Genomic DNA, 27,986 nt, shown 5'->3' with positions numbered 1-27,986 from the left:
ATTTTTCCAAATGTGAAATATCCACAGCAAATGATTACCTAAATACTGTGTTTTATGCATGTAAATTAGATGACTTCAAATGGCATTATGTCACAAAATGTGCTTCTCTACATCCTGTATCCAAACTGTTGGGTTGAGTGAGATGACTCTTCGTCTTTACAGACACAATCTGTGATTCGGGCCTTTCCTTCCTGCCTTTGTGTTTCCTATGTCTGAATCCCTGGCATACCTCTCTCTCCAACTGTAACAAACTCACTCTGTCTGGATTTGTCTGCAACATTTTCTTTTATCACCATTTGTTATTTTTCAGTCTCAAGTAGGACAGTGTTTAAATGCCCTTTTCCTTTCTTATTTTGCATTCATGTCATGATTTACAGTATAAATGCCTCTCATAACTATTCTCTCTCTCTCTCTCTATGTTTTAGCAGTGCTCTTTCCCAACCACCCCTCCCCACCCCCTGTCTGCACACACAAGGTCACATGACTATCCTTCTGTTCGGCAGATGGGTTACCCCTGATGCTCATTGCCTCTTGTAACCTCCTCTGATTGGCTGCTGCTTCTGGGAATGCTGCATGGTCCAATTACGCGTGGCTGAGAAACACGACATGCATCATGACATGAGAAACTCACAGCTCCTCTGACTACACTGACTTAACCCTAGCAGACAGCAACAGCAGCAAGGCATTGTGGGCCAGACTACACCCCCCCCCCCTCCCCCTCCCCCCTCCAGCCTTAGAGCTGTTCTGGAACAGTCTTTCTTTAACAGAGCTACAGTCACTGACTCTAATTTCTATATCTTTTATTTATTTATGTATTTTTTTCTTCCAATTTGGAATGTCCAATACCCACTACTTAGTAGGTCCTCGTGGTGGCACGGTTACTCACCTCAATCTGGGTGGCGGAGGACAAGTCTCATTTGCCTCCGCTTCTGAGACAGTCAATCAGCGCATCTTATCACGTGGCAAGTTTTGCATGACACCGCGGAGACTCACAGCATGTGGAGGCACAACTTACCACTGAGAGCGAGAACCACTAATCATGACCACGAGGAGGTTACCCCATGTGACTCTACCGTCCTTAGCAACCGGGACAATTTGGTAGCTTAGGAGACCTGGCTGGAGTCACTCAGCACACCCTGGATTCGAACGTGCAACTCCATGTGTTGGTAGTCAGCGTAAATAATTCTGAGCTTAGAAATTCCATTTATAAATGCATTCACAATATTTCCCTGCATTGTTATCGCTCCCACACATTCTCTCTCTCTCTTTCTCTCTCTCTCTCTCTCTCTATCTAGCTCCTTCATTGCCTAAGAAGCTCACCTGGGACTCGTAGGGCAGGAAGGCGATGTTGATCTCAGTCAGGGTTTTAATGGTTTTAGAGGCTCGGCTCTTGACCACCTCATTAAACAGGGGGTCTGGACAAGCTGCAGAAGACACATACAGTTTAGACAAAAGTACAACAGCTTTAATATTTAGTGGAAATGCGATTTATTTTTTAACTATTTGGGTCATTTACTACTGAGCCCCTTAGAGGACTGGGAGGCAATGTATTTTCTGAAAAAGTTCTGCTTTCCTTTGCAGTAGTTTTACGTTCCCTTGAAATAGTTTGTGTTCTATCGCAGTAAGTTATGCGAGGGAATGCAAAACTATTACAGAAACATTTTTCCCTCCCCTGCCCTGTAAAGGGCAGCGTAATTTACAATAAACATGGATCTTAAGTATTTTTTCAACATCATGTTCTCAGGTTAAAATTTATAATGTGTGAATTAAGGTAATATGGGACTTTTTTGCACTTTGAACTTCTACAATGTACTGTGATTGTCACCCCAATAATTTTGACCAATAACTGAGAGGATGGATGGATGGATGGATGGATGGATGGATGGATGGATGGATGGATGGATGGATGGATGGATGGATGGATGGATGGATGGATGGATGGATGGATGGATGGATGGATGGATGGATGGATGGATGGATGGATGGATGGATGGATATTTGCTTGGCATGTGCTTGGCTCTCAGATTGGCTTGACTGATCATTCATTTATTGAACTAAGTTGTGAAACCCCTCTCCCCAGGTCTGAAATCCATTATAACCTACTGCAACTTACATGCCCCTCTTAAGAGTAGACTTGTCTCCTCCACTCACTCGTCTCCCAGGTTTACACCTGAACTTCACACTCTGAAAGCTGCAGGATGCCGCCTTGAGCGTCTCTTTGTGAAAACTGGTTTAACTGCTCATTCACCTGCCTACAATGACCATATGCAGACATACAAATCTGCATTAAATGCTGCACGCTCTGCATATTTCTCTTCCCTTATCAATAATCTTCCAGACCTAAAACACTCTTCCACTGTTAACAAACTCACCAACCCACCTGTGTCTGTTATTTCCAATTCTGTCAGTCATTTCTTCAAATTTTTCAAAATAACATTAATTCACTATACAAACTTTTCCCTCATATCGTATCTATCTAAATATTGCTTAAATATTGTCTGTCTGCCATTTCCCTCCTCATCAACATACTTAGTACTGGTATTGTCCCTCTAGAACTAAAAACTGCAGCTGTCACCCCAGTTTTATAAAAGCCCGGCCTAGACCCTTCTGACCTTAAAAATAACTTTTCTATTTTAAATCTCCCTTTTCTGTCCAAATTGATGGAAAATGTGGTTGCCTCTCAGCTACAATCCAATCTGGCCTCACACAATCACTTTGAGTGTTTTCAATCTGGTTTCCATCCACTCTATAGCACAGAGACTGCACTCATTAGAGTCGTTAACGATCTTCTAATGAACGCAGACTTTGGTGCCCTCACTATTCTTGTTCTCTTAGATCTCAGTTCTGCCTTTGACACCATCTCACACAGCATACTAATTTCTCACCTCTCTTTTATTGGAATTTCTGGTACTGTACTTTCCTGGTTCAATTCTTATCTCTCTGGCCATCAACACTACATCTCTATTTGTCAGTCAAAACCTACTACAGCTCCTGTTTCTCAAGGCGTTCCTCAGGGTTCTGTTCTTGTTCTTCATCACTTATATGCTTCCCTGGTGTCACATCATCCGACAACAAGGACTCAACTTTCAATGTTATGCTGATGACACACAGCTTTATATCAGTTTAAAACCCACTGCCCCCTTCCCCACAAGCTCCTTATCTGCATGCATCAATGACATCAATACCTGGATGACCAATAACTTTCTCAAACTTATGTACTTTTAGTTCCTGGTCAGACCTCTACAGTCAGAAACCTCTGCATTATTTTTGATTCTTCACTCTCCTTCCTCACATCTCTTCTCTCACAAAAGTTACTTTCTTAACCTCTGAAATATTGCCAGATTACACCCCATTCTCGATATAAAAGATGAAGAGGCTCTTGTTCATGCTTTCATCACTTAATGACTCCACAACTGTAATGCCTTATTTTCTGGTCTCCCCATTAAAACAATCAATAAACTTCAAAACATTCAGAATTCTGCAGTTCGGGTTCTCACTTATTCCAAGAAATAATCTCACATCACCCCCATTTTACGTAGACTGCACTAGCTACCTGTCTCTTACCGCATTCAGTATAAATTACTCCTTACAAAATGTAAAGACCTACATGGTCTTTCTCCTACTTACATCACAGACCTTATTCATCACTACACACCATCTCGCTCATTCAGGTCTTCTAACTTCAGTTTACTACTCTTCCCACGTTACAAGCTAACATTACTGGGTGGTAGGACTTGTACATGCTGCTCAGCATTACGAACTCTATCCCACAATCCCTCCATGACCTCATAACCATACATGACTTCAAAACCCACCTCAGGGTTTTTATTTAAAAAAATTTTTTACTACTTGCTACTTGTAAAGCAACCTTGAGTTTGTAGAAATCCGCTATATAAAATAAACGTATTATTATTATTATTATTATTATTAGAGAGAGAGTGACAGATAGACAGACAGATGGCTGGATGAGGGAGGGAGGGAGCGGTTAAAAATATAGATTGTTCAAATTATGATAGCAATGCATCGGACAATCTCGATATCGAATCTTCAATTATTTAACACTATGCACAACCCTCTACTAAAATGTGAGGATATCTCTTGCGTTCGCAACCAAATGTGGTGCTCCAAATGTATGTATTTGTCAACTGGCTGGTAAATGTTTACATTTCACTGTGCGGTATAGTGGTGGAGTATTCAGCAGCAAAATCCTTTGATTGCATGTTGAGAGTAAAAGTTGTTCCGTGTAATGCATGTCCATAGACGAGACATGCAACCCATTTGTCATTGACAAATGTGCCTTTTAATAGCCTTTATGTTCTCCACAGTCAGCTGTTGATTAAAAACAACAAAATAAACTTTTAATTCTAATAAAGCCATATGGAGATATGGAAATAAAGCCATTCGAGTCCTCGTTTATATGCTCTCATTTACAGACGCTCTTTACAGAAGTGCCGGTTTTATAAAACAGACAGTAAAGGTTTTTAGCATATGTTCAACAAATCAATGTAAATAAGTGTAAATAAAGCCTGCTACACACTACATGACATTCAAAGACGTTGGATTGTGGTACCATTCATATTACACAACTGTCTGTCTTGTCATGGAAGTCGTAGCGTTTTCAAATTACACGACGAATCAGCGACAGAGGTGAACACATTACAAAACATTTCACTATCCCCAACGACTCTGCCTGGACTCCAAATTACGTTTCACAACAGAGTACATGCGATAAGTGATCCGAGGTACAAATGCATGATCATATGTTATGCATTTCAGAATATGAGGTGTATGTTTTTAATCGCCTAAAGGCATCATATATTTTATTGGTTACAATATGAAAATGTACCTCCTACTGAAAAATCAACCTATTTGCTTACCTGACTGTCCAAGAAATTTTGCTCAAACTCTTCTCTCTCTCCACCCGGTTGTGGTACAGTTCAGAGGAAACATCAAATAGGTACTGGTGCTCCTGCCAATGTTCCACTAATTTGTCCTCCATTACTTCGGTCCAATGAGACTCTTGATAACGCAGCCTTGGTAGTTGATGTTCTGTTGCAGGTACATCAGGACTCCTCCCACTGAAATTTCCCATGCCCTGTTTCTTGCTCTCTCATCAAGTTCCCGGACATTTCTGGGGGGAATGGCCACAGCCCTAACCCTCCGATCCTACAGGTCCCAGACGTGCTCAATGGGATTGAGATCAGGGCTCTTCGCTGGCCATGGCAGAACACTGACATTCCTGTCTTGCAGGAAATCATGCACAGAACAAGCAGTATGGCTGGTGGCATTGTCATGCTGAAGGGTCATGTCAGGATGAGACTGCAGGAAGGGTACCACATGAGGGAGGAGGATGTTTTCCCTGTAATGCACAGCTTTGAGATTGCCAGCAATGACAACAAGCTCAGTCCGATGATGCTGTGATACACAGCCCCAGACCATGACGGACCCTCACCTTCAAATCGAACTCACTCCAGAGTACAGGCCTCGGTGTAACGCACATTCCTTCGACGATAAATGCGAGTCTGACCATCACCCCTGGTGAGACAAAACTGTGACTCGTCAGTGAAGAGCACTTTTTGACAGTCCTGTCTGGTCCAGCGAAGGTGGTTTGTGCCCATTGGCGACGTTGTTGCCGGTGATGTCTGGTAAGGACCTGCCTTACACCAGGCCTACAAGCCCTCAGTCCAGCCTCTCTCAGCCTATCGCAGACAGTCTGAGCACTGATGGAGGGATTGTGCATTCCTGGTGTAACTCTGGTAGTTGTTGTTGCCATCCTGTACCTGTCCCGCAGGTGTGATATTTGTATGTACCGATCCTGTGCAGGTGTTGAAACACGTGGTCTGCCACTGTGAGGATGATCAGCTGTCCTTCCTGTCTCCCTGTAGCGCTGTCTTAGACATCTCACAGTACAGACATTGCAATTTATTGCCCTGGCCACATCTGAGGTCCTCATGCCTCAATGCAGCATGCCTAAGGCATGTTCACGCAGATGAGCAGGGACCCTGGGCATCTTTCTTTTGGTGTTTTTCAGAGTCAGTAGAAAGGTCTCTTTAGTGTCCCAAGTTTTTATAACTGTGACATTAATTGCCTACCGCTCTGTAAGCTGTTAGTATCTTAATGACCATTCCACAGGTGCATGTTCATTAATTGTTTATGGTTCATTGAACAAGCATGGAAAAGTTTGTTTAAACACTTTACAATTAAGATCTGTAAGGTTATTTGGATTTTTACAAAATTATCTTTAAAAGACAGTGTCCTGAAAAAGGGACATTTATTTTTTTGCTGAGTTTTTTTTTTCTACCATTGTTTAACAGTTGCCTTTGTTATGACAAGGCTATGAAGTAAGATCGCAGCTTCACCGTGGTTCGGTTAATGTTGGTAGTCTTTTCTAAAAAATAAAACTGTAGTGTTTGTTATGAAAAAGCTAATAGACTAAACACATTTGGAAACCTTTCACTACCACTTTCACAATTGTAGCCTGATAAAAATCAAATAGATTCACTCTAATACATTTAAAATTTATCTATAAGTTACCAGTTAGTGCTACTGCATTCAAAATATTCTATATTTTAGTAAGGATGATGATGTGTATTTTAAAAACTGATGGTGTATTTGTCTCCTCTTTACCTTGTGTGTGTGTGTGTGTGTGTGTATAATGTATGTGTTGTCTAGCAGTTTGAGAGGTTTGACTTCCTCCATGTAGCGCTTTATACTAGAATGTTATCTGTAGAATTAAAATGGGTCACATTTGTTTTGTGTTTTCCACTGACTGCTGCAATATCGAGTGAAATGCGACTGAATCACGCAGGTTTCGCTCTGCGCTGTTCCAGATCTCTGGTGATTTGATGCGCTGTGGCGGTTCACACGAAAGCACACTTCATTCGCACTGCAAAGATGTGTAAGTTATGAGAGGTATGAATAAATGTCCTTCGGCAGCAGCTCAAGAGTCGCCCTACATACACTTAAATTTCAATGCAGGTAAAACCCTGAAAAAACGTAATTAGCGAAAGTGGCTAGTACGAGTGTCAGAGTTACTTGCCATGGCCGATTTTAACCTGCATTTGGCAAGTTTCAAACCCTGATTAAAACTGAAATATACCCATATGAACTGATAATGGATCGAAAGTTAAATCAATTTGAAACGAAGGCTTGTGAATCAGAATCGAATTGAATTGGGAAATCTTTATCAATGCCAGCCCAGGATGAATAGATGGATGGATGGAAGGATGGATGGATGTTGTTTAATTCGTTCAATTTATTGGGTCACCAACCAAATCATTAAAGCTGGGCTACCTTTTAAATCTGATATTACATAACATTGAGTGTGTGTGCGTGTGTCTTCATTAATACTGTAGTACAAAGTACGCTTGCATAGCCCTATAAGTACAGCGGAGTGCGCTCGCATACTCACAGTCAGTGAAGAACACATGAGCCGCTTTATATTTCGTTGAATGGGGATCTTTGAAGTCATTAATGAGCATCTGCACAGACTGGAAAAAGACAGAAATTAAGGTTTACACAAGAGTTAGTGTGTGCGGGTGGGTGTGTGTGTGTGTGTGTGTGTGTGTGTGCGTGTTGGGTTGCTATAGCATTCGCAGCAGCCAATAGAAGTGGTGGGGGTTTTGGGCTGTTTGTGAAGGCTGAGTCAATACGGTGTGCGTATGTGTGTATGTGTTAGTGAGTGACATATGTTCAGTGTGTACTATGTGAATGTTTCTCCTCCACACTGAGAGCGTGAAGTCTACACTACCACTATCCTTTTCACTGTGAGTGTCAAGGTGTAACTTTGGTATATTAGTGCTTTAAAATAATCATGTCTTGAGTACCTTATCAGTAGGAGTGATCAGGTAAATGGCCTCCAAGGAGGGCAGTGGCTCTCTTCTCTTGTTAATGTCTTCAACAACTGCAGGGATAAAGAGAAAAACAGAGTTTGTCATTCTCAGAGCTGTCGCTTAAAGACCAGAAAATAAATGGTGTCAATATTGATTTCAATTTGAATGTCTCTCTGTCTCTGTGACATATGGGTGCTTACAGAATTGTTGATTTGAGAAGTTAATTTCCATCAGGCCTTTATTCAGAAATCAAAAACCTGACTCAGTGCTACATCAGCAAAGCAGTTGAATAAGCCTTTTGTCTGTTTGGCAACAGTACCACTTCATCATTTCCTGTCCAGTCTGGATCTATATGAGAGGTTTCAGATTCAGACTTTTTGTGCTTAGGAGCCATGGCATAGCGGTAAGCAAGCACACATACCCCAAAACATTAAGCTGTAGTGCTAATGTAGGCAATTTGGGATTGAGTCCAGCCTCTCACATGTCCTGCCTTCTCTCTACAATCCCTATTAATAAAAATGACAAAAGGCCATCTTTCATTTGTGGCAAAACACCAGTTGGAACATGGCAGCTGATTTCTAGCTGTCCCAGATTGGTTGGTTGAGCAGACATCATCCAAAAACCGGCTTGACCACCATAAGCTGGTATAACCAGCTGGAAGCTATTTGTTTCTACCAGCTAGAAATCATATTCCAAAACTCTGTTCTAGTTTAAGCTGGATTTTATAGCAGGGAGAGGTCAAAATGTGAGGACTGACTTACTAGTGATACCCTCTGTCATGATGTCGGTCATTTTGCAACAAGAGGAGAGCATCCTCATACTGAGCTGGTCCACTATCAGAGCCTAGAGACACAAAACAAGGAAATACTTAAAGGAATGTTCTGGTTCAATACAAGTAAAGATCAATCGACAACATTTCTGACATAATATTGATTACCACAAAAACATTTTTACTTGCCCCTCCGTTTCTTTAAAAAAAGCAAGAATCTGGGTTGCAGTGAGGCACTTACAAAAGGAAGTGAATGGGGGCCAATTTTTAAACATTAAAACAGAGGCAGACTGACCATTGGGAGAACCGGGACTTTTCCCGGTGGGCCGGCAGTGAAACGGGGCTGTGATATGCCAAAGCGGGCTGCGATATGCCAAAAGGCCTCGAAACGATGCCGTGATGTGCCGAAGGGGGTTGCAATATGCCACTCATCATGTTTTCTCCAGCGACGATTTTTGTTCCCAGTCCGCCCCTGCCTTAAATTTCTCACTAGCCTTAAGACATAAACAATATGTATGATTTAAGTGTGATAAAATCACGTACTAACCTTTTCTGTGTAAAGTTATAGCCAATTTTACACCTTTGTTGCCATGGCGATGTTATCTCAACAAACCTTAAAACGATGGTAAAAACTACGATTTAAACAAATATACTGCTCAATAGTTTTAACAGAGGAATTAATGTAAGTTCCTATATAAAATGATGTGCCTCACAATTCTGCCTTTTAAACCCTCGAAAAATTGGCCCCATTCACTTCCATTGTAAGTGCCTCATTGTAACCTTGATTTATTTATTTATTTTATTTTTTTCTTCTTCTTCTTCTTTTTTTTTTTTAAGGGAAGAACAAGTCAAAATTAATTTGTGGTAATCAACATTATGCCACAAATGCTGTCGATTGAACTTAACTTGTATTGAACACAGAATATTCCTTAAAGACTCACTGGAGAGAGAGCAAACAATGAGATAACCAGCAAAACACACACACACACACACACACACACACACATACACACACACACATACAATCATTTGTCCAGCATTATGCAGAACTGCCACATTAAATGTACAGAATTGGGCTACTTTGAAATAGTTGCTGGGGGTTGATTTCTTTGTTCCATGGTTTGAAAATGCATGCTAAACTGCAGGTCAAATCGGGTAGGATGTATAGTATTTTTCATGGAAACAGACAGGCCAACTGTGGCTATGATTACAATACAGTGAATTCACAGGTGAAAAACCTTTAGCAGTAAAAATATATTAATTAAAAGCAGCAAGATACTGTATCCAAGCAATACCCTAAATGCCTGTCCCACCTCAGTTGAAATGTATTGCATTTAGTTACTTTGTAAATAATACATTTGTCATACACGTTTTGGTCAAACAGATCTGGCAACCCTGGATGAAACTAGTCTTAATTATGCACACTAATTGCCTGGTCTGCATCTAAGGGACCCAAGTAATGACACGAGGAGAGTATGGCTGCTATGGTGATGTGGTGAATGAGTTTGTCTTACCTTCCACTCTCCCTTCTTCTTCACCTTCTTAATAACATCGTTCATAATCTCTGTAAAGGAAAAAATAATACACTTAACTCCTTTCCCCAAACAGAAATACACACTGTACTACGTTTCGTTTTCACCATCTGCCATGATCTATTCACTAAAAGCAATAACATGATTAATAGCTGCAAGATTGTTTCGAATGGCTCTAGACCCATCACAGGACACAAAATAATTTGGCAATTAAAGGCAGCATATGTCTGTGGCTGAGCCGCCATCATGCACAACAAAACATGCCATTGGTTCATAAATGACTTTAATAGATATTGATGCACACACTATAAATTATGATGCATTGGTGTTGGTATGCCCATTCTGTGCCCGACACGCCTGAGCCTGACTGTGCCTACTGGTCCACATGCTAAAATGGGTTGTCTCTCTCCCTTGATTTCTTTGTCTGGTTTGTGGACATGGTATTCTTTTAAATACGTTAGTACATGAATATGCTAATCATTCAGTACCATGGTACATTTTAGAGCACCATTGTATAATCATCTAATACTATCACTACCGTGGTACCAGCACAATATATTTTGTAAGCGGACATGCATCAGTACTGCGGCTAGCACACTATCAGATGTACGACATCAAGCACAGGGCTGATGCAGCATTCACTCTGGTAGCAAATTGAATCTTCTGTATCTTCAGAATCTTTCCATTCAGATGTCAGATTCTAACAGAGAGCAACTTCAACTAAATGTTAAATGAACATAGCGGGTCATTGAGAATTGAATCTGGGTAGAATGATGTGCGAGTCTTTTCCTGTATAACTCTCTGCTCTATTTCTTTCTCTGTATTGCTCTTTTATTCACTCTGATGTACTGTAAATAATCCCATCAAACAGGGATTTGGCGGTGGCGAGCATGTTTGTGTGTTGTGGCCAGTATTAGCCTGATTGCCAATGCTAGCCATCCGGTTGTGGTATTAGAATAAATGTGCTCAGGATGATTTTGTGGCTTTGACGTTTGTTGCCAGTGCTGTGAGCCAGAGTTAAGCCCCTCTGTGGTAGAAAACACAAGGTTCTGACCGAATGCAGATGGATTATATGTGTTTAAACACAGAGCTTGTTTTAGTGAATGGTGAAGAGATTAGCGGGTCAGTCAAAAGCTGAGGGGAGATTTAGCATTGATTCTAATAGCAATTCATATGAGCCAATGCCACACCTATTCAAAGAGAAAGCAATCTAATCCAAACCAATGCGCCAATGCAAACATATTTGTCAAATGTCTGACCTGTTGGATAGGAGAGTGCTGTGGTTTTTCATCCAAGATAAATAACTAGAAAGGCTACAACGTTGCCGGAGGAGAATTCATCATGGCTTTTTATAATTTCTATTCTGGTGCCAAATCTAGAGTCACAGTAGTACAGTATACTGTTTATTTGGATGCCTAGGGTCCATTAGGGTCTAGGGGCACAAACAGCTTTTGAAAGAAATGCAACCCAATAAGCACAAATGTGTGGCCAAGATTTCTGTGCAAGCGTGCATAATCTAGAAAGCACCACAATTTATTTGTCATACACTCACTTGCAATTGTTAATTTAAGGAGCCATTTTTGCTTGATCTAACCTTTAAAATTGGTTCTGTTTGTGTAATCTAATGTATTCAAGTTGATTCAGTGATGTTAATATTTTTTGGTTGAATACAAACAGTTCATTCAGATGTTACCACACGAAGGACAGTTGTTAGGTTAACATATTTCTGGTGTTTTTGTCTATAGTGCAAGGTGATATATTGCATATGGAAGAATCACACTATATTCACAATTATTTTACATGTCTATTCTAGCACCAAAAATAGTGTTTGAGTTGGTAAGTTTGAAATAGTCCATATCAATTAATGAATTCATAACTCTGATTCAATGATGCATTTGCATCATCATTCAAAACTAGTCATTTTGCCCCACGCTTCCTGTAGCACTTGTCAGAAATGTGTCTTGTCGGGCACTTCTCAGGCACCTTACAGTCTAGCTGATCCCACAAAAGCTCAATGGGGTTAAGATACTGTACATAACACTCTTTTCCAATTATCTGTTGTCCAATGTCCAGTGTTTCTTTGCCAACTCTAACCATTTCTTTTTGTTTTCTGTTTCAAAAGTGGCTTTTTCTTTGCAATTCTTCCCATAAGGCCTGCACCCCTGAGTCTTCTCTTTACTGTTGCACACAAAACTTGTGTTGAGCGGGTAGAATTCACTGAAGCTGTCAGCTGAGGAAATGTGAAGTATCTATTTCTCAATCTAGAGACTCTGATGTACTTATCCTCTTAGGTTTAGTTGCACATCTGGTCTTCCACATCTCTTTCTGTCCTTGTTAGAGCCAGTTGTATGTTGTCTTTTAAGACTGCAGTGTACACCTTTGTATGAAATCTTCAGTATTTTGGCAATTTCAAGCATTGTATAGCCTTCATTCCTCAAAACAATTATTGACTGACAAGTTTCTAGAGAAAGCCGCTTCTTTTTTGCCATTTTTCCCTTAAGACATGCCAGTCTATTACATACTGTGGCAACTCAAAAACAAACACAAAGACAATGTTAAGCTTCATTTAACGAATATTAATCAAATAGCTTTCAACAGTGTTTGATATAATGGCAAGTGATTTTCTAGTACCAAATTAGTAATTTAGCATAATTACTCAAGGATAAGGTGTTGGAGTGATGGCTGCTGGAAATGGGGCCTGTCTAGATTTGATCAAAAATGACTTTTCAAAAAGTGATGGTGCTGTTTTGTTAGTAATATCCTGACTATACTTTGTGATCAGTTGAATGCCACTTTGGTGAATAAAATACTAATTTCCTTCAGAAACATCAACATTTGTACATTATTCCAAACTTTTGGCCACCAGTGTATGTAGGTAAAAATAGTTGTTTATTACTATGTATTGATAAATTGGCGTATATGAAAACAATTAAATATCATTCTCCCTTCCATTCTTCTACATTTTCAATCAATTTGGCCATTTGATTGAAATGGCTTAAAATGGTGTTTTTCCCCCCAGAATAAATACATTATTATATATATATATAGAATATAATCAATAGGCTGTGTAATATTGAGAGATATTTCTTTGGTATATAGCACCCAGCATTATTTGTGCACAAACTTACTAAATACTAAAGTATTGCTGGAAATAACCTAGTTAAATAACAAGAAGCTTTAGAAAGGTAAGTGCTGGGCACTGTCACTCCCAGTTGTCTCCAGAGGACACTTTACATCCTGTCATGTGACATCAGCACTTCCCCCACTGGCCTCAGTTCACTTTTGCCTATGCCAAGCTTCTGGGACTAAGTAAAGAACATTTCACTTTACAAATCAGGGTTATTGCTGCAATTGAATGGGGAAAAAACAGGGAAGGACACGATGAATGTCAAAAACACCCTTACCTAAGCCTTCTGCAAAATATATCCTAAAGCCAGAATGGTCACTATGAATTCAAAAAGGCATCAGAAAACTGTTTTTCTCATTTCTTATATTGGACCACTCAATGTATGGATTTTGCATCCTTGCTGATCTGTGGCATCCTCAAGATGATTTCTTTCCTGAGTTGGAAGAGTGACACTGAATTTAATTAAACAGACTGCAGGGTCCAAGTTAATGACATTTTTCTTTTATTTTAATGCTCCTCATATTGGGTAATAAAACGTACCGCAGTCTATTGGCTAGTTTGTCATTGCAGACAGAATGGCTCCGGCATTTATTTTCTCAATAAGGTGCTAAAAAATGTATACGGCAGCAGGCATGGTTTAACTGATGCCATTCATGATCAGTCAGTTCAACTGGATTGGATAATGCAAGATCATTATTATTGGATCAATCAGTAAAATACATTCAGATGCATTATATGTTTGATGTTTGAAATTACAGGTCTGAATGGGCTTTTACCCATTAAGAATGTGTATAAAAGCAAATAGTAGTTGCCATGGAGTCAAACACAGGGTATAAAGGGGGTGTGAAAGGGTATCAACAGAGCAAAAGACAGCAGAGACAGCTGCAGAGACTGTTTTCCCTTCTGGGTCACTTAAACTAATTCACTGCAATCTAAACAAAACTGTATGTATGTGCGAGAGACCTTCAGGTTTATGGCTTTTATCTACAACTAGAGCGGCAATTATTTCAGCCAAATTTCTTGATTTTCTTTTTTAACCCCTTTTTTTGCCTAAAATTCATCATCCTAAATAGTTAGGGTATCTTAGGGATAGTTATGCAATGTCTGACATTTATGGACCAACCAAGCACCAACGGATTCAGTCATATGGCCTGATCAATCAATGAGTATTTCATCAATAAGCATTTGGGCACTCCGCCATGAGTAGGCACTGCGCTGAGTATTTAAATTAAGTCAGTGAGTGAATTTATATGAACACCAATATGCAGATAACTGTCAAAAAATCTGCTTATTCCAAAAAACGTAAACAGGTATGCGCACAACACTCGTGCACATTGGATGAGCCAGTAAGAACTGCAGTAAAGCCGTTTTCATGCAGAGCGAATTCGGGGTAATGGGCAAAAATCTTTTTATTTTAAGAGCATTATTATCGGCTTTAAATCCAGACGTACTATGTAGTTGAGTGGACTTTCATTTTGAGTATAGTATGCCAGATTGTGGGCTCTAGATTTCTTGATTCGTCCTATTAGCTGTGGCCGAAATTCATAATCTGATGAACACTGATTAGTTCTTCATACGACCCAATCAGTCACGCCTGATCAATAATTATGTATATCAAAAAGCATCAGGGGGTCAGAAAACTAAGATTTACAATATGATGTGGGTGAAATAAGCCTAACTTTCAAAGCAGTCTTTTAAATGTTGGTTAAGGCTTTGTCAGGCTCACATCAAACTTCATCTTAAACGTCACACTTACAAAAAAAAACTGAACCAAGCTTTAAAAATAAACACATTCTCCTAGCTCATGCCAGACAGATCTCTATATTACTTACTGTAGAAGCTGAATGGAAGTGCATGCCCCCATAGGAGCACCCACACCAAAATGACCAGCTGTTTCTGTCTCCATCTCTCAGTGAACACTTTCCCCACTTAAACACTAAACCTCTCTCCTGAGTGCGACAACTGCAGTCTAATCTCACTTTAGCTCTTCACTCTTCATATTTAAACTTAACAAAAGATGCCTTAATTACATAGAACGCCACTTTTCGCCACAGCTGAAGTTTGACATAAAAGCAGACGTTCGGTTAAAGTAAGCATTAGCTTACAGCTGTGATTAACGATATCTTTGGTAAAGTCATATGGTTTGATAGCTGATGGTTTAGTGTTTGACTGTGGGTCAGTGTAGAAAACTGTATAACCGCTCATCACTGCAGAGTTAACCTTGTATATTCCCAGGCTCCCCCGAGGCACTCGCCTCTCATGACCCACTTTTATGTTCAATCTCTCTGGAATTTTACAGCCATTTTCCGTAAAGAGAGAGTCGGCATTTTATCTTATCCTTCTGAATCTGCTTTGATTGTCCAATGTGGATAAAAATCCTGGAAACCTCAAGGTTTTAAGTTTTCATGTTTTCTATTTACATATTTATGGTTGCCTCAGTGGCATGCTATTTTTCCAAAAGAAAATTCTCTTTGTAATGATGAAAGTAAGGGTCACTATTAAAGGGATAGTTTTATCCAAAAATGAACCAAACCTTTAATAGCACTGCGTCAGACAAGCAGAAACTAAATGTATATTTCTTATTGAGACATTCTATAAATCTGTAAATAGAGACTATTTTCAACTGAATTGGTTGTCAGCCATACAGCTGTGCAGTCTATGTGCATAGTCTTAGATAATGCCTTTGAGAAGGTGACTATCTAATGTTGTCCATGTCCTTGTATAACAGACTGACGGTGCTCTGCTGAACCCCAACCAACGTCACAGAGTCCAAGGACAGAGCACGCACCCGCTAACATCCATTCACACAGACGCACAGTGAGATGTTTGTTTGTTGTCCTGCTGGTTTAGAATTTCAGCATGCTGAGTCACTACGCAACACATCTCTTGCTCCCTGGGATGTTTCGTCCAATAAAAAACACAGCAGAGCTTTTTGAGCGAGGAATAGTAGTGATGCTATAGACCTCTATGCCAAGCCAATGGTGCTTTTTCATTATGGTAGATTACTGCAAATAGCTCACAGGCAATGCAGTGCAATTTTTTGTTTAAAGTGTTAAGTGGAGAAATCAAAGTATGTAGAAGTCTGTTTTGCAAAAACCCTAAAGATCAACAGTAAATCATTTGAGCAAATCAATTTGAACAGAATACCAGCACACCTATGTTTATTGGACACCTACCATGGTAATAATGTGCAATGATTCTTGGACATGTACCATACTAATACAATAGTTTTTTGACACGTATAGTTCCAAGGTAAATACAATGGTTTTTGGACATTTAATATGCTAATACAATGGTTTTGGATATGTACCATGGTAATATAAAGGTTTTTAGACATGGTATGATAACATGGTAGTACCATGGTATTCTATGAAGCACCTTGGAGAACCATGTAAATAGCATGGTACATGAATATTGTAATCATTCAGAACCATGTTATATCCAAGTACTATTACCGTCCATCTGATACTATAACTGTACACTGTTATACTGTTTTGTTCTGGAATTTAATAAATCCTGAAAGAAGAAATAATTATATTTTCTATTACATTTCGAAAATGTATTGTTTAATGCAGTATATCTTTATGGAACATGTTTGGAAAATCTAAATAGAGAAATTAAAGATCAGAATACGATACAACTGAATATACTGTATAAGCCTGATCTGAAAAATGCTTGACTGTGGCGACCTTTTTGCAAAATGATATTATGGGGTTCATTACATGTATTGCTGCAGTTCTGAGGTGAAATGTCCACCAAGTAGTGCGTTACATTTTCTCCCAAACAGATGATGTGTTCAAGGTTAATGTTCTATCGAATTTTAAATAAAAGATACCTACCTCCCTACCCTAAACCTAAACCCAATTGATAGTGTCAGAACAAGCAAATGTGACATTTATGACATTTTAGACTTACATGTCGACTCACGTAGGCTTGTCAACTCGCTTCGTGCTCTTCAGGTTCTTTTGCATCGCAAGTGCAATGCTCTATTAGTTGAGCTATAGCGCAATGTGATTGCATTTGAACAAGCTTCTAAATGTAGATGGTTACGTAATGCAAACTTTAAAATGTATTGCTTTACAAGTCATGTGCTACAGTAAAAGTGTTTTGATGTAATAAGAATTGTGTGTGGAACAGGGCAAAAAAGAAAGGAAAGTAGTTGTTTTAGAGCCTCTACTTCAGTTTATCTCCCCAGGAAAATGCCACGATACACACAACAAGCGATGTAAAAATTATTTAGCAAAAACATTGGCATAGTGTTTCTATAAGACCAAGTTTGAATATGTTGCTAAAAATATGTGAAAGGAAAATCCACACTGTGCATTCATGTTAAAGCCTGTGTTGTGTATTATATAACAATTTAGGGGAGCCTCCTAAATTCTCTCCCTAAGATTTCCATATTCTATGAGCAAATATAAATAGTCTAATGGTAAATGGTCTGCACTTATATAGCACCTTTATTTAACCTTAGCGGTATTCAAAGAGCTTTACACTGCATTTAATTCACCTATTCACACACACATTCATACACCAATGACGGCAGAGCTGCCATGCAAGGCGCTAGCCTGCCATTGGGAGCAACTTGGGGCACAGTGTCTTGCCCAAGGACACTTCAGCATGTGGGCTGTGAATCGAATCGCTAACCCTGCGATTAGTGGCCGACCCGCTCTACCACCTGAGCCACAGCCGCCCACAAATGTCTTATTTCCTTACATCAAAGGTTTTAATTTGAGGTCAGTATGTTTTAAATCACTATACACTGTAGTGTAACAGTACACTAACGAAACACAAGTTCACTTTAACTGTGCTGTGTGTTTTCTATCTCAGTGGGCAGGATGCACAGCAGGAACGAAATCTTTTATCTCTAGAGCTCTCCGTTCAAGATCATATTTAAATTTTCGCATAAACCCAGGCTGTTTGAGATGAATTATGTGTAATGTATTCCCTGTAGAGATAAAAGAGAACTAGAACTACACATTATCTTTATTCTTTAACATTAACATGATCACTGGCAATATGTCATATAAAGAAAACTAAATCAGATCACACCGTTGGCAACAATCAAGGAGAAATCCATCATTATATCAAACAGTATTAACAATTTTAGCATCATGGCTGACCTAAATAGAAATCTATAATTCATTTCAATAGCTGGAACATTTTGTATCCCCCTGCAGAGATCGGAAATTTTACACTAGTTGTGTATATGCACCCTTGCACACATGTACTGCAAATGAAACCCAAATGTCAGAGCAAGTGCAATCATGGATAGTGACAGGCCAGTGGTACATTCTAGATCTGGTAAAAACCATGTTGGTGTAGAGCAACAGGCCGCGCATTTAATTCTGTAAAATTTGTAATGAGCTTTGATGGCTTTCCAAGGCTGCATTTCACTGTCAACTTGTCGGCATCTAGAATATTAAAGAATAATTTTTCTTTACATGTAAATTATTGTTGTCCTTCTTCTGTCTGGATGATAGGTGCTTGATAGGGGACATAATACTATTACTCATACTTAGGAATTTGAACAAACCCCTGACCCATGTATTAAGCTTTGGCATGTGACTCATCCAGCAAAGCTTTTGAATCAATTCAAGTGTGTTAACCTATTTCTGTGGTGCTACTGATAACACAGAATTAATTGATGATAATTCAGTACATTCTGGGATAATCAATTAATTAATTGATTGAATAAATGATGAACGTGATTCAGTGGTTGCATTTTCCCTCCAAGATGACATTTTTACTCCGCAGATGGTTAGGTATATAGTTGGGGTTTGGGCTAGGGCACATTTGTTTTAAATATGCATTCCTATGGACTTAATAACATAATTTACAACTAAAAACAACTCACATTGGCGCCACTCTGTGGACATTTCCCCTAGAAACTGCAGCTCACACATGCCCATATGTTCAACAACACCTCCAGATTCGGCCACTGGAGGCAATTTTTACCAACTCACCGAATTCACAGATCAGTCCAGACTCTTCTAACTGATTTGACATACAATTTTTGCATGGTGGATGTTAAAACAGGCAAAAGAATCCCATTGACTTGCATTAAAGGAGGGATCTAAGCCATATCTAGGGACCAGAATATTATGGGGCTTTTCCACTACACGGTACAACTCGACTCTGCTCGCTTTTTGGGGGTTGCCACTGTGGCTAGTACCTGTTACCTTTTTTTTTTTTTTGTAGTACCACCTCTGTCAAGGTGCCAAACGAGCCGAGCCGATACTAAATGTGACATCAAATCCCTGCAGATCACTGATTGGTCAGAGAGAATAGTCACTGGATTTGTGACACGCGACATCAACCCGCTAGTTTTAAAGTTAGCAACAGCGATAGCAGTATCATTTGTTCATGCGACTTTCGAATTGAAAAAAAATAAAATGGCTGTGCACAAAACCACGCGATGGTCAATAAACAAGGTGCAGACGGTCCACTCGTGAGCAAGGAACGAAACGAAAAACACTTTCAGGAAGTGTCTCAGCTGTTGGCCGCACACGGCTACCACCGGACCTACCAACAGTGTAGGGAAAAGTAAAATAAAAACGTAGAAGTGACTACAGAACCATCAAGGACTACAAAAGCCAGAGTGGTTCAAACAGAAGAAAGTGGAAGTGGTTCGACCAAATGGATGCTATCTATGGCAATAGACCGGTGAGCAATGGGAGGGAGAGTGCCCTGAACTCGGCCACAGCGTTGTTGGGAGTCCACGATGGAGGATGGTACGTTTTGTTACGTTAACTCTATATTCTGTTTCAAATCTTCACTTTATTTAAATGACCAGCTACTGGAAGCTTGCTTCTAAAACAACCAGGTCAATTTAACACTTGTGTAAAATCACCATGCAACAACTGCTTTATGCAGCACAATGAGCTAGTAGCTAACAGCAAGCGGTCGTGTTATTGTATATGGTCATTAATGTTTGTGTTGCATTTAAGATGATGTCATGGCAGTAGAGGCGGCACATCTATGACGATCAGCCTATAATCCCACCCACGTTGAGGCGGCACTAAACAGCAGTGGAAAAGAAAGCTCAGAAAAGTAAAGCGAGCAAAGTCGAGTCGAACCATAATGTGCGGTGGAAAAGTGCCATTAGAGAGATATTTGAGTGGGCTCTTTTAACTTGGGCCAGTAAGAAACCACTGAGCAATGCAGTAAAAACTACCCACAACACTGATGCATTGTGGTGGTGAGATTTGCATGTGCAAGCACCTTTTTTTTCTTTCTTTTTTTTAAGAAAATGTTCTAGTCTACTCTAACTCTCTTTAATTCTACTCATCAATTAAATTAACTCCAACTTTCTCAGTGAGATTTTGCTTCCTCTGATTTCTTATCTTTTTATTTTTTACATCTGTATCTTCTCTCCCTCCATTCAGTCTTTGGCTTTAACAAAACTTACAGGGAAGGATCTGATTCCTGAATAATACATTATCACTATCTGCTATTTCTATCCTGGTTTGTGTATCTGTTCGATAGGTTCTATATATACAACGTAAAGGAGGTTTGCTTGTGTATTGTAAAGGAGCAGAAAGCGAGTCCATCAGTAGCTATTGACCACAATTCTAAATCAATAAAGAGGCAATTTTCCACACTGAATTTGTACTCACCAGCTCTGTTAATGGAGAACATTAACAGCTGTTCAATGTGACATCACAAATGACACTCAATACAAAAGGCCTATATGGCTATGTTTGGAATAGCATACAAGCATCCAACCCTTATTGTTTCTGCATTACATAGTATGTATATAGTGTGCATGAAATACCCGGATGTGCAAAGCACACTGCGCTGAACACTGTATCCCACAATGTCATACCATCGACTTGACCTTTCATTTCTAGTGTCATAATTGAACCAGATAGAATTAGAGCTTCAGATTTTCATCTGTCTTTCATATCTTATTATTTGATCAGACTGATACATGTTTTATTTAATCAAACTAGCAAAATAACCATTTTTATTTCCAAGATGATGACTGGACAACAATCAAAAGGTATTAAAATGAGGTTATGTGAGCATACAATTGTTAAAAAAATTTTTTTAAAGTAAACAGTATACAGTGTATACTGCACAGTATTTGCTAAGTAGTAAACTAGTATTCCATTCTGAACATGGCCTATTTCATATGCATGGCGTGAAAGGGGAACGACTCTCTCTCCACCTGATACTTGTGAGTTATGAATGTCCTTAGTTCAAGTCGAGCATGAATCACATGTTTGCCGTAAGGCACATTGACTCATAAACACTATGATCAAGGATTCTCGTCTCAATACATCTTATGTTGTTGTGCCCTTGAACACTACAAATGAAAAGAAAGTGTCGTCATTAAAAGGGGTGTCACATACCAGGTTTTGTGTCTGTGTTGGTGGATTATGAAGACTGCGATATTTTCATTCCCTCCAGGTGTCACTGAGGCAGGGGCGAAAATTTCATAAAAATGTTGGGGGGGACAATAAACATAACAATTCTCAAGAGCAATTTTTGAAGGGGACACCAAGGGTTTTTTTTTTGTTGTTGCCCCGTTTGCATTTGTATTATTTTATTTCTTAAACAATTATTTTAAGAATATATCATTATATTATTTACAATACACATATTTTAATGATATTTTAGAGGGGGACAACCCTCAGATAGGGGTCCCCCAGACCCCCCCACGATTTCCGCCTATGCATTGAGTGACGCGTGTAGATCTCAATAATGGCTGTGCACCTTCTTTTTTCTTTTTGGCAACATAAATAAAAACAATAAACGTAAAAATGTCATTATATAGATGTTTCACCAGTTCTAATGTATGGCTAATAAAGGGCTTGTAACTGTGTGTTCTTGAGGTTCCATCAGCCAATCAGCATTATCATTTTCCTGCAGTCACGTACTTTTGGGGCTGCATGCGTCCGCCATGCAACTGTCATTTAGATGAAAGGAATGATGGCTTTCTCCAGGCATTATAGACCGCCTTGGTATTAGTAAACTAAAGTAGGCTGAGTATTTTATCATCAAAAGAGTGCAGATAATTACATCAGCTGATGGGTTTCCAGTATATAGTCAAAATTTTCTCTACGGAGAGATTTGTGGAGAAATAGAAGAACATGTTTCCATAAAAGCAAAATTTTGAATGTAATATACAAAACCTGGTAAGTAGGGTATAGAAGGAACAATTCATGAAAATGGATCAACAATTAGAGCAACAAACAAAACAAAAATTACAATTCATTCAGAACAAATCTAATGTCTTTGAAAGACCCTTTAGAATGACTCATTTATCATTCACACAGATGCTTTCCATTTCTACTCCATGTCTTACATTTGCATCCTACAATGCACAAAAGGGTTTCCCTGTGAATACTGCAAAAACTCCATCCATCCCACATGCATTTGGCCAGTCTTGTCTTGAGACATCACTTGGCTCTCTTCCATTTGCTCTTTAATATTTGACCCTGTGTCCGGATATGTGTGCTGGATCTCGTGACAGTGAGACCAACACTACACACATACACTGCTTGCATCCAACCACACCAAAACGTATCCAGGAAAAGTGAATGCAGAGTAAGTGCTCAGTGCGATTGGCCTTTTATCAAGGCTATATGTATCAGATTTCAGTCAATACTGAGTGAGTGCATGTGTGTGCGTATACCCATTCAGTTGCAATGAACAACAATGCAACAGCATTTTCACTGTATGTAAGGCTGTTGGGGTTTCCATCATTTTAATGTGGATTTAGCATAAGATTTGTTGACAACATTAGACACACTGTAACGTATTTTCGTTGTTTTCACAGTAGGTTATTATTGCTGAATGCTATTTTTTATTATATATTTCTATATTTAATACATATTCATACATTAAATGTAATGTTGTATATATGAAATAAACTAAATTATATATATATAAAGATTTTTTTACAGTGCAAATGTCACTGAAAGGCTATTGCAAACAATTAAATGATAAATTATATAATAATTTTAAACACAAATGTGAATTGACATTTGAAATGTTAATATGTGGTTAAAAATGCTTAAAAATAATGATGTTCTGTGTACATATTGAATACAGCACACTTAATCTAAAAATGAATCATATATTTGATTTAATTTGCCAAAAAGCACTTAATATGTTTAATTGTATGTGGCACAGGGATACATATTTAACCCAATGTAATACCATACATATCTTTCAATTTTTACAAAATACAGTCCTTGACAAATTTTGTATTTAATTAATAATAATTAAAAAAATCAATTTATTAATTATTCATTTCCATAATAATGTATTACATATATTATTTGATTTATTATAAAGTATGTATGTATGAAATATATAATGTGTGTGTGTGTATATCTATCTAATATATATATATCTTTCCATATTAAATACATATTCATACATTAATAACAAATAACAAACATAAATGTTATATAAACATTATATGTAAATCTATATATTATATGTAAATATATGTAAATATATGTAAATATATATATATATATATATATATATATATATATATATATATATATATATATATATATATATATATATATATATATTGCAGTAAATATAGAAAAAAAAATATCCATATATTTAATTGTATGAGGCATTTGTCAATGCTTAAAATATGAAATGCTTCTTGAATCTAAAATGTAAGTATTGACTTTTGTGTTTATGAGAACGACCTTTTGGACATGTTGCATTGAGCCAAAAATATTTCTCTAAAATTATAAAACACCTACTACAACCAACAATCTGTCGCTTCTAAACGCCATTCTGGTCCTAAATTATCTCTCTGTGGTCATCCAGTTATGCATTAGGCTATCTATAGCACAGACCAACATGGCAAACGGAAATTACAGCTACACATCTCACGGATGCGCATTTGGTGCTCTCATTTTCCACTCTTCAACCGAACGAGTAGCACTCCGCCATTTAATGATCCATTTGGAAATTCACGGAGATGCAAGCCAGCTGCATTGGGCAGATCAGTTCACCAGCTGGAGTTTTACGCAATGCAATATAGCTATTGCACTGGTGATCGATCATAGGGGTGAGGCTTTGCCTTATCGTTCAATGCCGTAGGTAGTTGTTTTCTCATCAATATACAATTGTTTGATCACTGGGACGCTAATCTGAATAAAATAAACTCGCTGTGGTCCTGTCAACACAGCCTTGCGTAATTCCATAAATGTCCATGCAGATTCAGAATAGGGCGTTCCTATGTAGGACCATCTTTACACCAGTGCATCAAGCGTTTTAGATGACAGTCTGGTTCTCCTGCTAAATATTTATGATTTAAGCCAAACAAGCATTGTGTCATGCTGCACTGATGCACTATGCGCGACGGCGCGCCCCTGTAATAAATGTCTTCAACGCTCAGCACAATGGCAGGGTATACCAGCCGCATCCAGGGGGAACCAAACACCTAGGGAGCACTGACACATACAATAATGGGCCTGTACTATGAAATACAACATATCTATTTGGTTAAACCTAAAGGAAAGTGTATACAATCTCAGTAGTTGATAGTTAACATGATCTTACTTTCTCCAACGACCGCTTTTAATCCAATCGGTGCCATGATGCTCCTGAGTGTTCGCTCGTGTGCTGTGTTTTCCTTCCTCTCCTCCTCTTCTGTCTCTAGCAGAGCGATGGATGAAGTGCACCTCACACAGCAGCTGACTGCGGGGATTCGTCACTGCGTAACAGCCCCTCCCTGCTCTTATAGCTCTTATTATTTCTACATTCCTCGCTTATTTACCATGGCATGATGAATGAAGATTGTAAAACTTCGTTGCACCTGTTTTATGTGTTTATTGGCCATTACTTGATTAAGTCCTTGGGTCACGAGTGATGTTGAATAGCAACTAAAGGTTTAACATTTGCAAAGCATTGTATTTGTTGCAAAGACGTATAATGAAAGGTTTCCTTATTCGGACCATTTTCTGCAGTGAGCTTCCAATACTAAGCAATACTAGTTAACTTCATTACATTTCATGCACGAATAGGTAATTTAAAGACAAACTGTAAGGATATTTTATTTTATTATTGCATCATAGCCTTCGTGTGATGAAAACTGCATGGTCCAATGCAGCATTTATTCAGTTACCAATTTGGTCCACAACGGGGCGCTACAGATCGTCGGAACAGAATTGCCATTATGCCTCCTTTCTTAAAACCAGTTTTAAGTAGGCCTAAATGTGGTCCTGAATATATTTATTTTTATGAATGATTTTTTTTAAATATAATTTTTATTTATTTATTGAATTTAATAAATATAATCGATTAATTTAATTAATAATTAGATTTATAAAATGTAATAAAAAAAATTAATAACTAATTAAATTAATAATTATTAATTTCTTATTATTAATCGATTAATAGCTTATTTTCCATTCACAAATCTGATATATGGCAATATATGCAAAACACGTATACGAAATATATGTTCATATAGGCCTATGGTGTTTACTGATAAAAAATACTAATATATATATATATATATATATATATATATATATATATATATATATATATATATATATATATATATATATATAAAATGATACAATTATTTAATGTATTTATTTCTGTAATTATTCTTGTATTTACCTGACATAAGAAGGCAGAGTAAGCCTCATAGGCTTCAAAATAATTATAAAAAATATCAGGATGATAAAATACAACTCAATACCTTTTATTTACTTTTAAAACGAAAATGATTCCCTTTTAATAATAATAATAAAACAATTATTACAAATATATATATATATATATATATATATATATATATATATATATATATATATATATATATATATATATATATATATAAAACAAAGCAATCAAGCCAGTCATTTTACAAACGCCATTTTGTGTATTGCCATTTACAGCTCGTATCAGCCGCTCTAAAATCAGCTGCGATTAAAATGCAACAGGTTTGTTATGGTGAAGTTGGGTGTGTCGGTTCTCAGTAGACCATATCCTCTGAGTGTCACTCATTTGACTGAACAAGTTTAAATTACTCACACTGTTCTCACACGGTCCCTCGACGCGCGCGCAACTATGTCGTTTACTATGAAGTAATAGTCTCATTTCAGTGCAAAATGCGCGTGCCATAAATACTGAAGTTACTGTTCCCGATCTGAGGAGCTGATTCTGCTATCTGGGGATGTGTTTCTCGTTAGACTCAAAGGACAAATTTCTCCGGTGTTTTCCTCTTTAACGCAAGTCTTAAATCTCAAGGAACTTTCCACAATATCTGTCATTTCTTACTTAAATTGCCATCATGGGTGACGTGATTTCAACCAACCTGGACGAGGGCAAGCGCGAGATGATTGCAGGTGAGACGCATTTGTGTTACTTTAAAAAAAAAAAAATAAATATATATATATATATATATATATATATATATATATATATATATATATATATATATATATATATATATATATATATATATTTATTTATTTTTATTTTTTAATTTTTTAAGTCGAACCAATAAGAAGCCATACGGACACTAACAACTTAACATTGTGAATGTAAGCACAGCAACCTGCTATATCTTTACAGTTCTTTAAGGATTGTATTGAATTTTAGGCTTTTCAGAAGTTTTCATAATAATGCAACCTTCCACATTACCTGTGATGGTCTACACGATTGTTCACCCAAATATAATCTATAAATGTTCTTAAAATCTACACTGTACACTGAAAATGTTTGGGGTTCTCAGTTTGTAACAATACTAGTACTATTTAAGTGCGAAACAACCATTTACGTTGTTTTGAACCATTTGAGCATAAATTAGTTATTTAGGTTGATATGGTTCAAAATGTATTACTATTAAAATAGCCCAAGAACCTTTAAAGAACCCTCCTTTCAGGTCTAGATGACTTTCTTTTGAGAGAATGTTGAGTCTTGGCATCACTTTCTCTGAGAAATTGCCCCTCCTGTTGAATTTTATTATCCTTATGCCAAGAAATGTCTTTTGGCAACAACATAATTGTCTCTTATCCAGTTTTACTCAGGCTATCTTTTCATAGTAATAGCGCTTTAATAGTAGCTTTTGCATCCTCAACTGAAATTTCCTCTTATATCTCTAAATCTGTTAGCAATTGTGGGGAAAAGGTTTCAATAATATAAATATCAAAGTCTTTGTTTAATGTTGCACTTCCAATTTGGTTTTCCTTTTATCTGAAGCTTGAAGCTTCTAGTAATTAACTTATGGATTTTGTGTGGTTCCTCTGGTTGGTTTGGAGAACTTGTCATCTACCTGTAGAGACACCCTTAACAGGGCCATATTCTAGTTCCTCTTCCAGTCATGATAGGAAATAATAATGTACTTTTATAGAAACGTGTTTTTCTCATTAAAGGGCTTTATTTGTTTCCAGCCAGCAGTCTGAGAGGCATGGAATACCGCAATTATGTCCATTGAGGTTTGCTTGGTTTGTTCGATCAAGCTTTTATAGTTTTCCAAGAATCTTCTAGGAAAAATTCTGAGTTGGACTGTGCCACCCGGCTGAGACGTGGGAAAACGTAACCAATCCATAGTTTGTGACGTCAGTGGTGGTTTCGGTGTTTTGAAGCTGTGGCTGCTCTTTTTCTCCTCTTGTTCCCACATGTCAATCATAGTAACTAACTAAAGGACTGGATGAATATAGCCCAAGTGTTATTTAAAGTAATTTTCTGCATTGGAAGACTGTCGAAAAGCATGTTTCTGAGAAACATAC

At 38.0% G+C, this 27,986-nt stretch overlaps 2 protein-coding genes across 3 annotated transcripts in view; one reads left to right on the top strand and one right to left on the bottom strand.

Annotated features, from left to right (window-relative positions):
- Nucleotides 1-24,939, bottom strand: part of LOC127624594 (syntaxin-binding protein 1) — a 40,580-nt gene extending 15,641 nt beyond the window's left edge. For both annotated transcript variants that reach the window (XM_052099381.1, XM_052099382.1), the window contains exons 1-6: nucleotides 24,802-24,939; nucleotides 10,116-10,165; nucleotides 8,594-8,675; nucleotides 7,827-7,903; nucleotides 7,412-7,490; nucleotides 1,321-1,424 (exon numbers count right to left, since the gene is read on the bottom strand). In XM_052099381.1, coding sequence (XP_051955341.1) covers nucleotides 1,321-1,424; nucleotides 7,412-7,490; nucleotides 7,827-7,903; nucleotides 8,594-8,675; nucleotides 10,116-10,165; nucleotides 24,802-24,838 — 429 coding nt within the window. In that variant the 5' untranslated portion in view covers nucleotides 24,839-24,939. The remainder of the gene's footprint in view (nucleotides 1-1,320; nucleotides 1,425-7,411; nucleotides 7,491-7,826; nucleotides 7,904-8,593; nucleotides 8,676-10,115; nucleotides 10,166-24,801) is intronic.
- Nucleotides 24,940-26,238: 1,299 nt separating this feature from the next.
- The window catches only part of LOC127624591 (protein Niban 2-like), a 36,005-nt gene continuing 34,257 nt past the window's right edge, over nucleotides 26,239-27,986 (top strand). Inside the window, exon 1 of the mRNA XM_052099375.1 lies at nucleotides 26,239-26,600. Within this exon, the coding sequence (XP_051955335.1) occupies nucleotides 26,546-26,600 (55 nt within the window). The 5' untranslated portion in view covers nucleotides 26,239-26,545. The remainder of the gene's footprint in view (nucleotides 26,601-27,986) is intronic.

The sequence above is a fragment of the Xyrauchen texanus genome, chromosome 31 (assembly GCF_025860055.1).
Source record: "Xyrauchen texanus isolate HMW12.3.18 chromosome 31, RBS_HiC_50CHRs, whole genome shotgun sequence".
NCBI classification, from domain to species: Eukaryota; Metazoa; Chordata; class Actinopteri; order Cypriniformes; family Catostomidae; genus Xyrauchen; species Xyrauchen texanus.
Note: the sequence above shows the minus strand (reverse complement) of the source record. Positions and strands in the feature narration are given on the sequence as shown.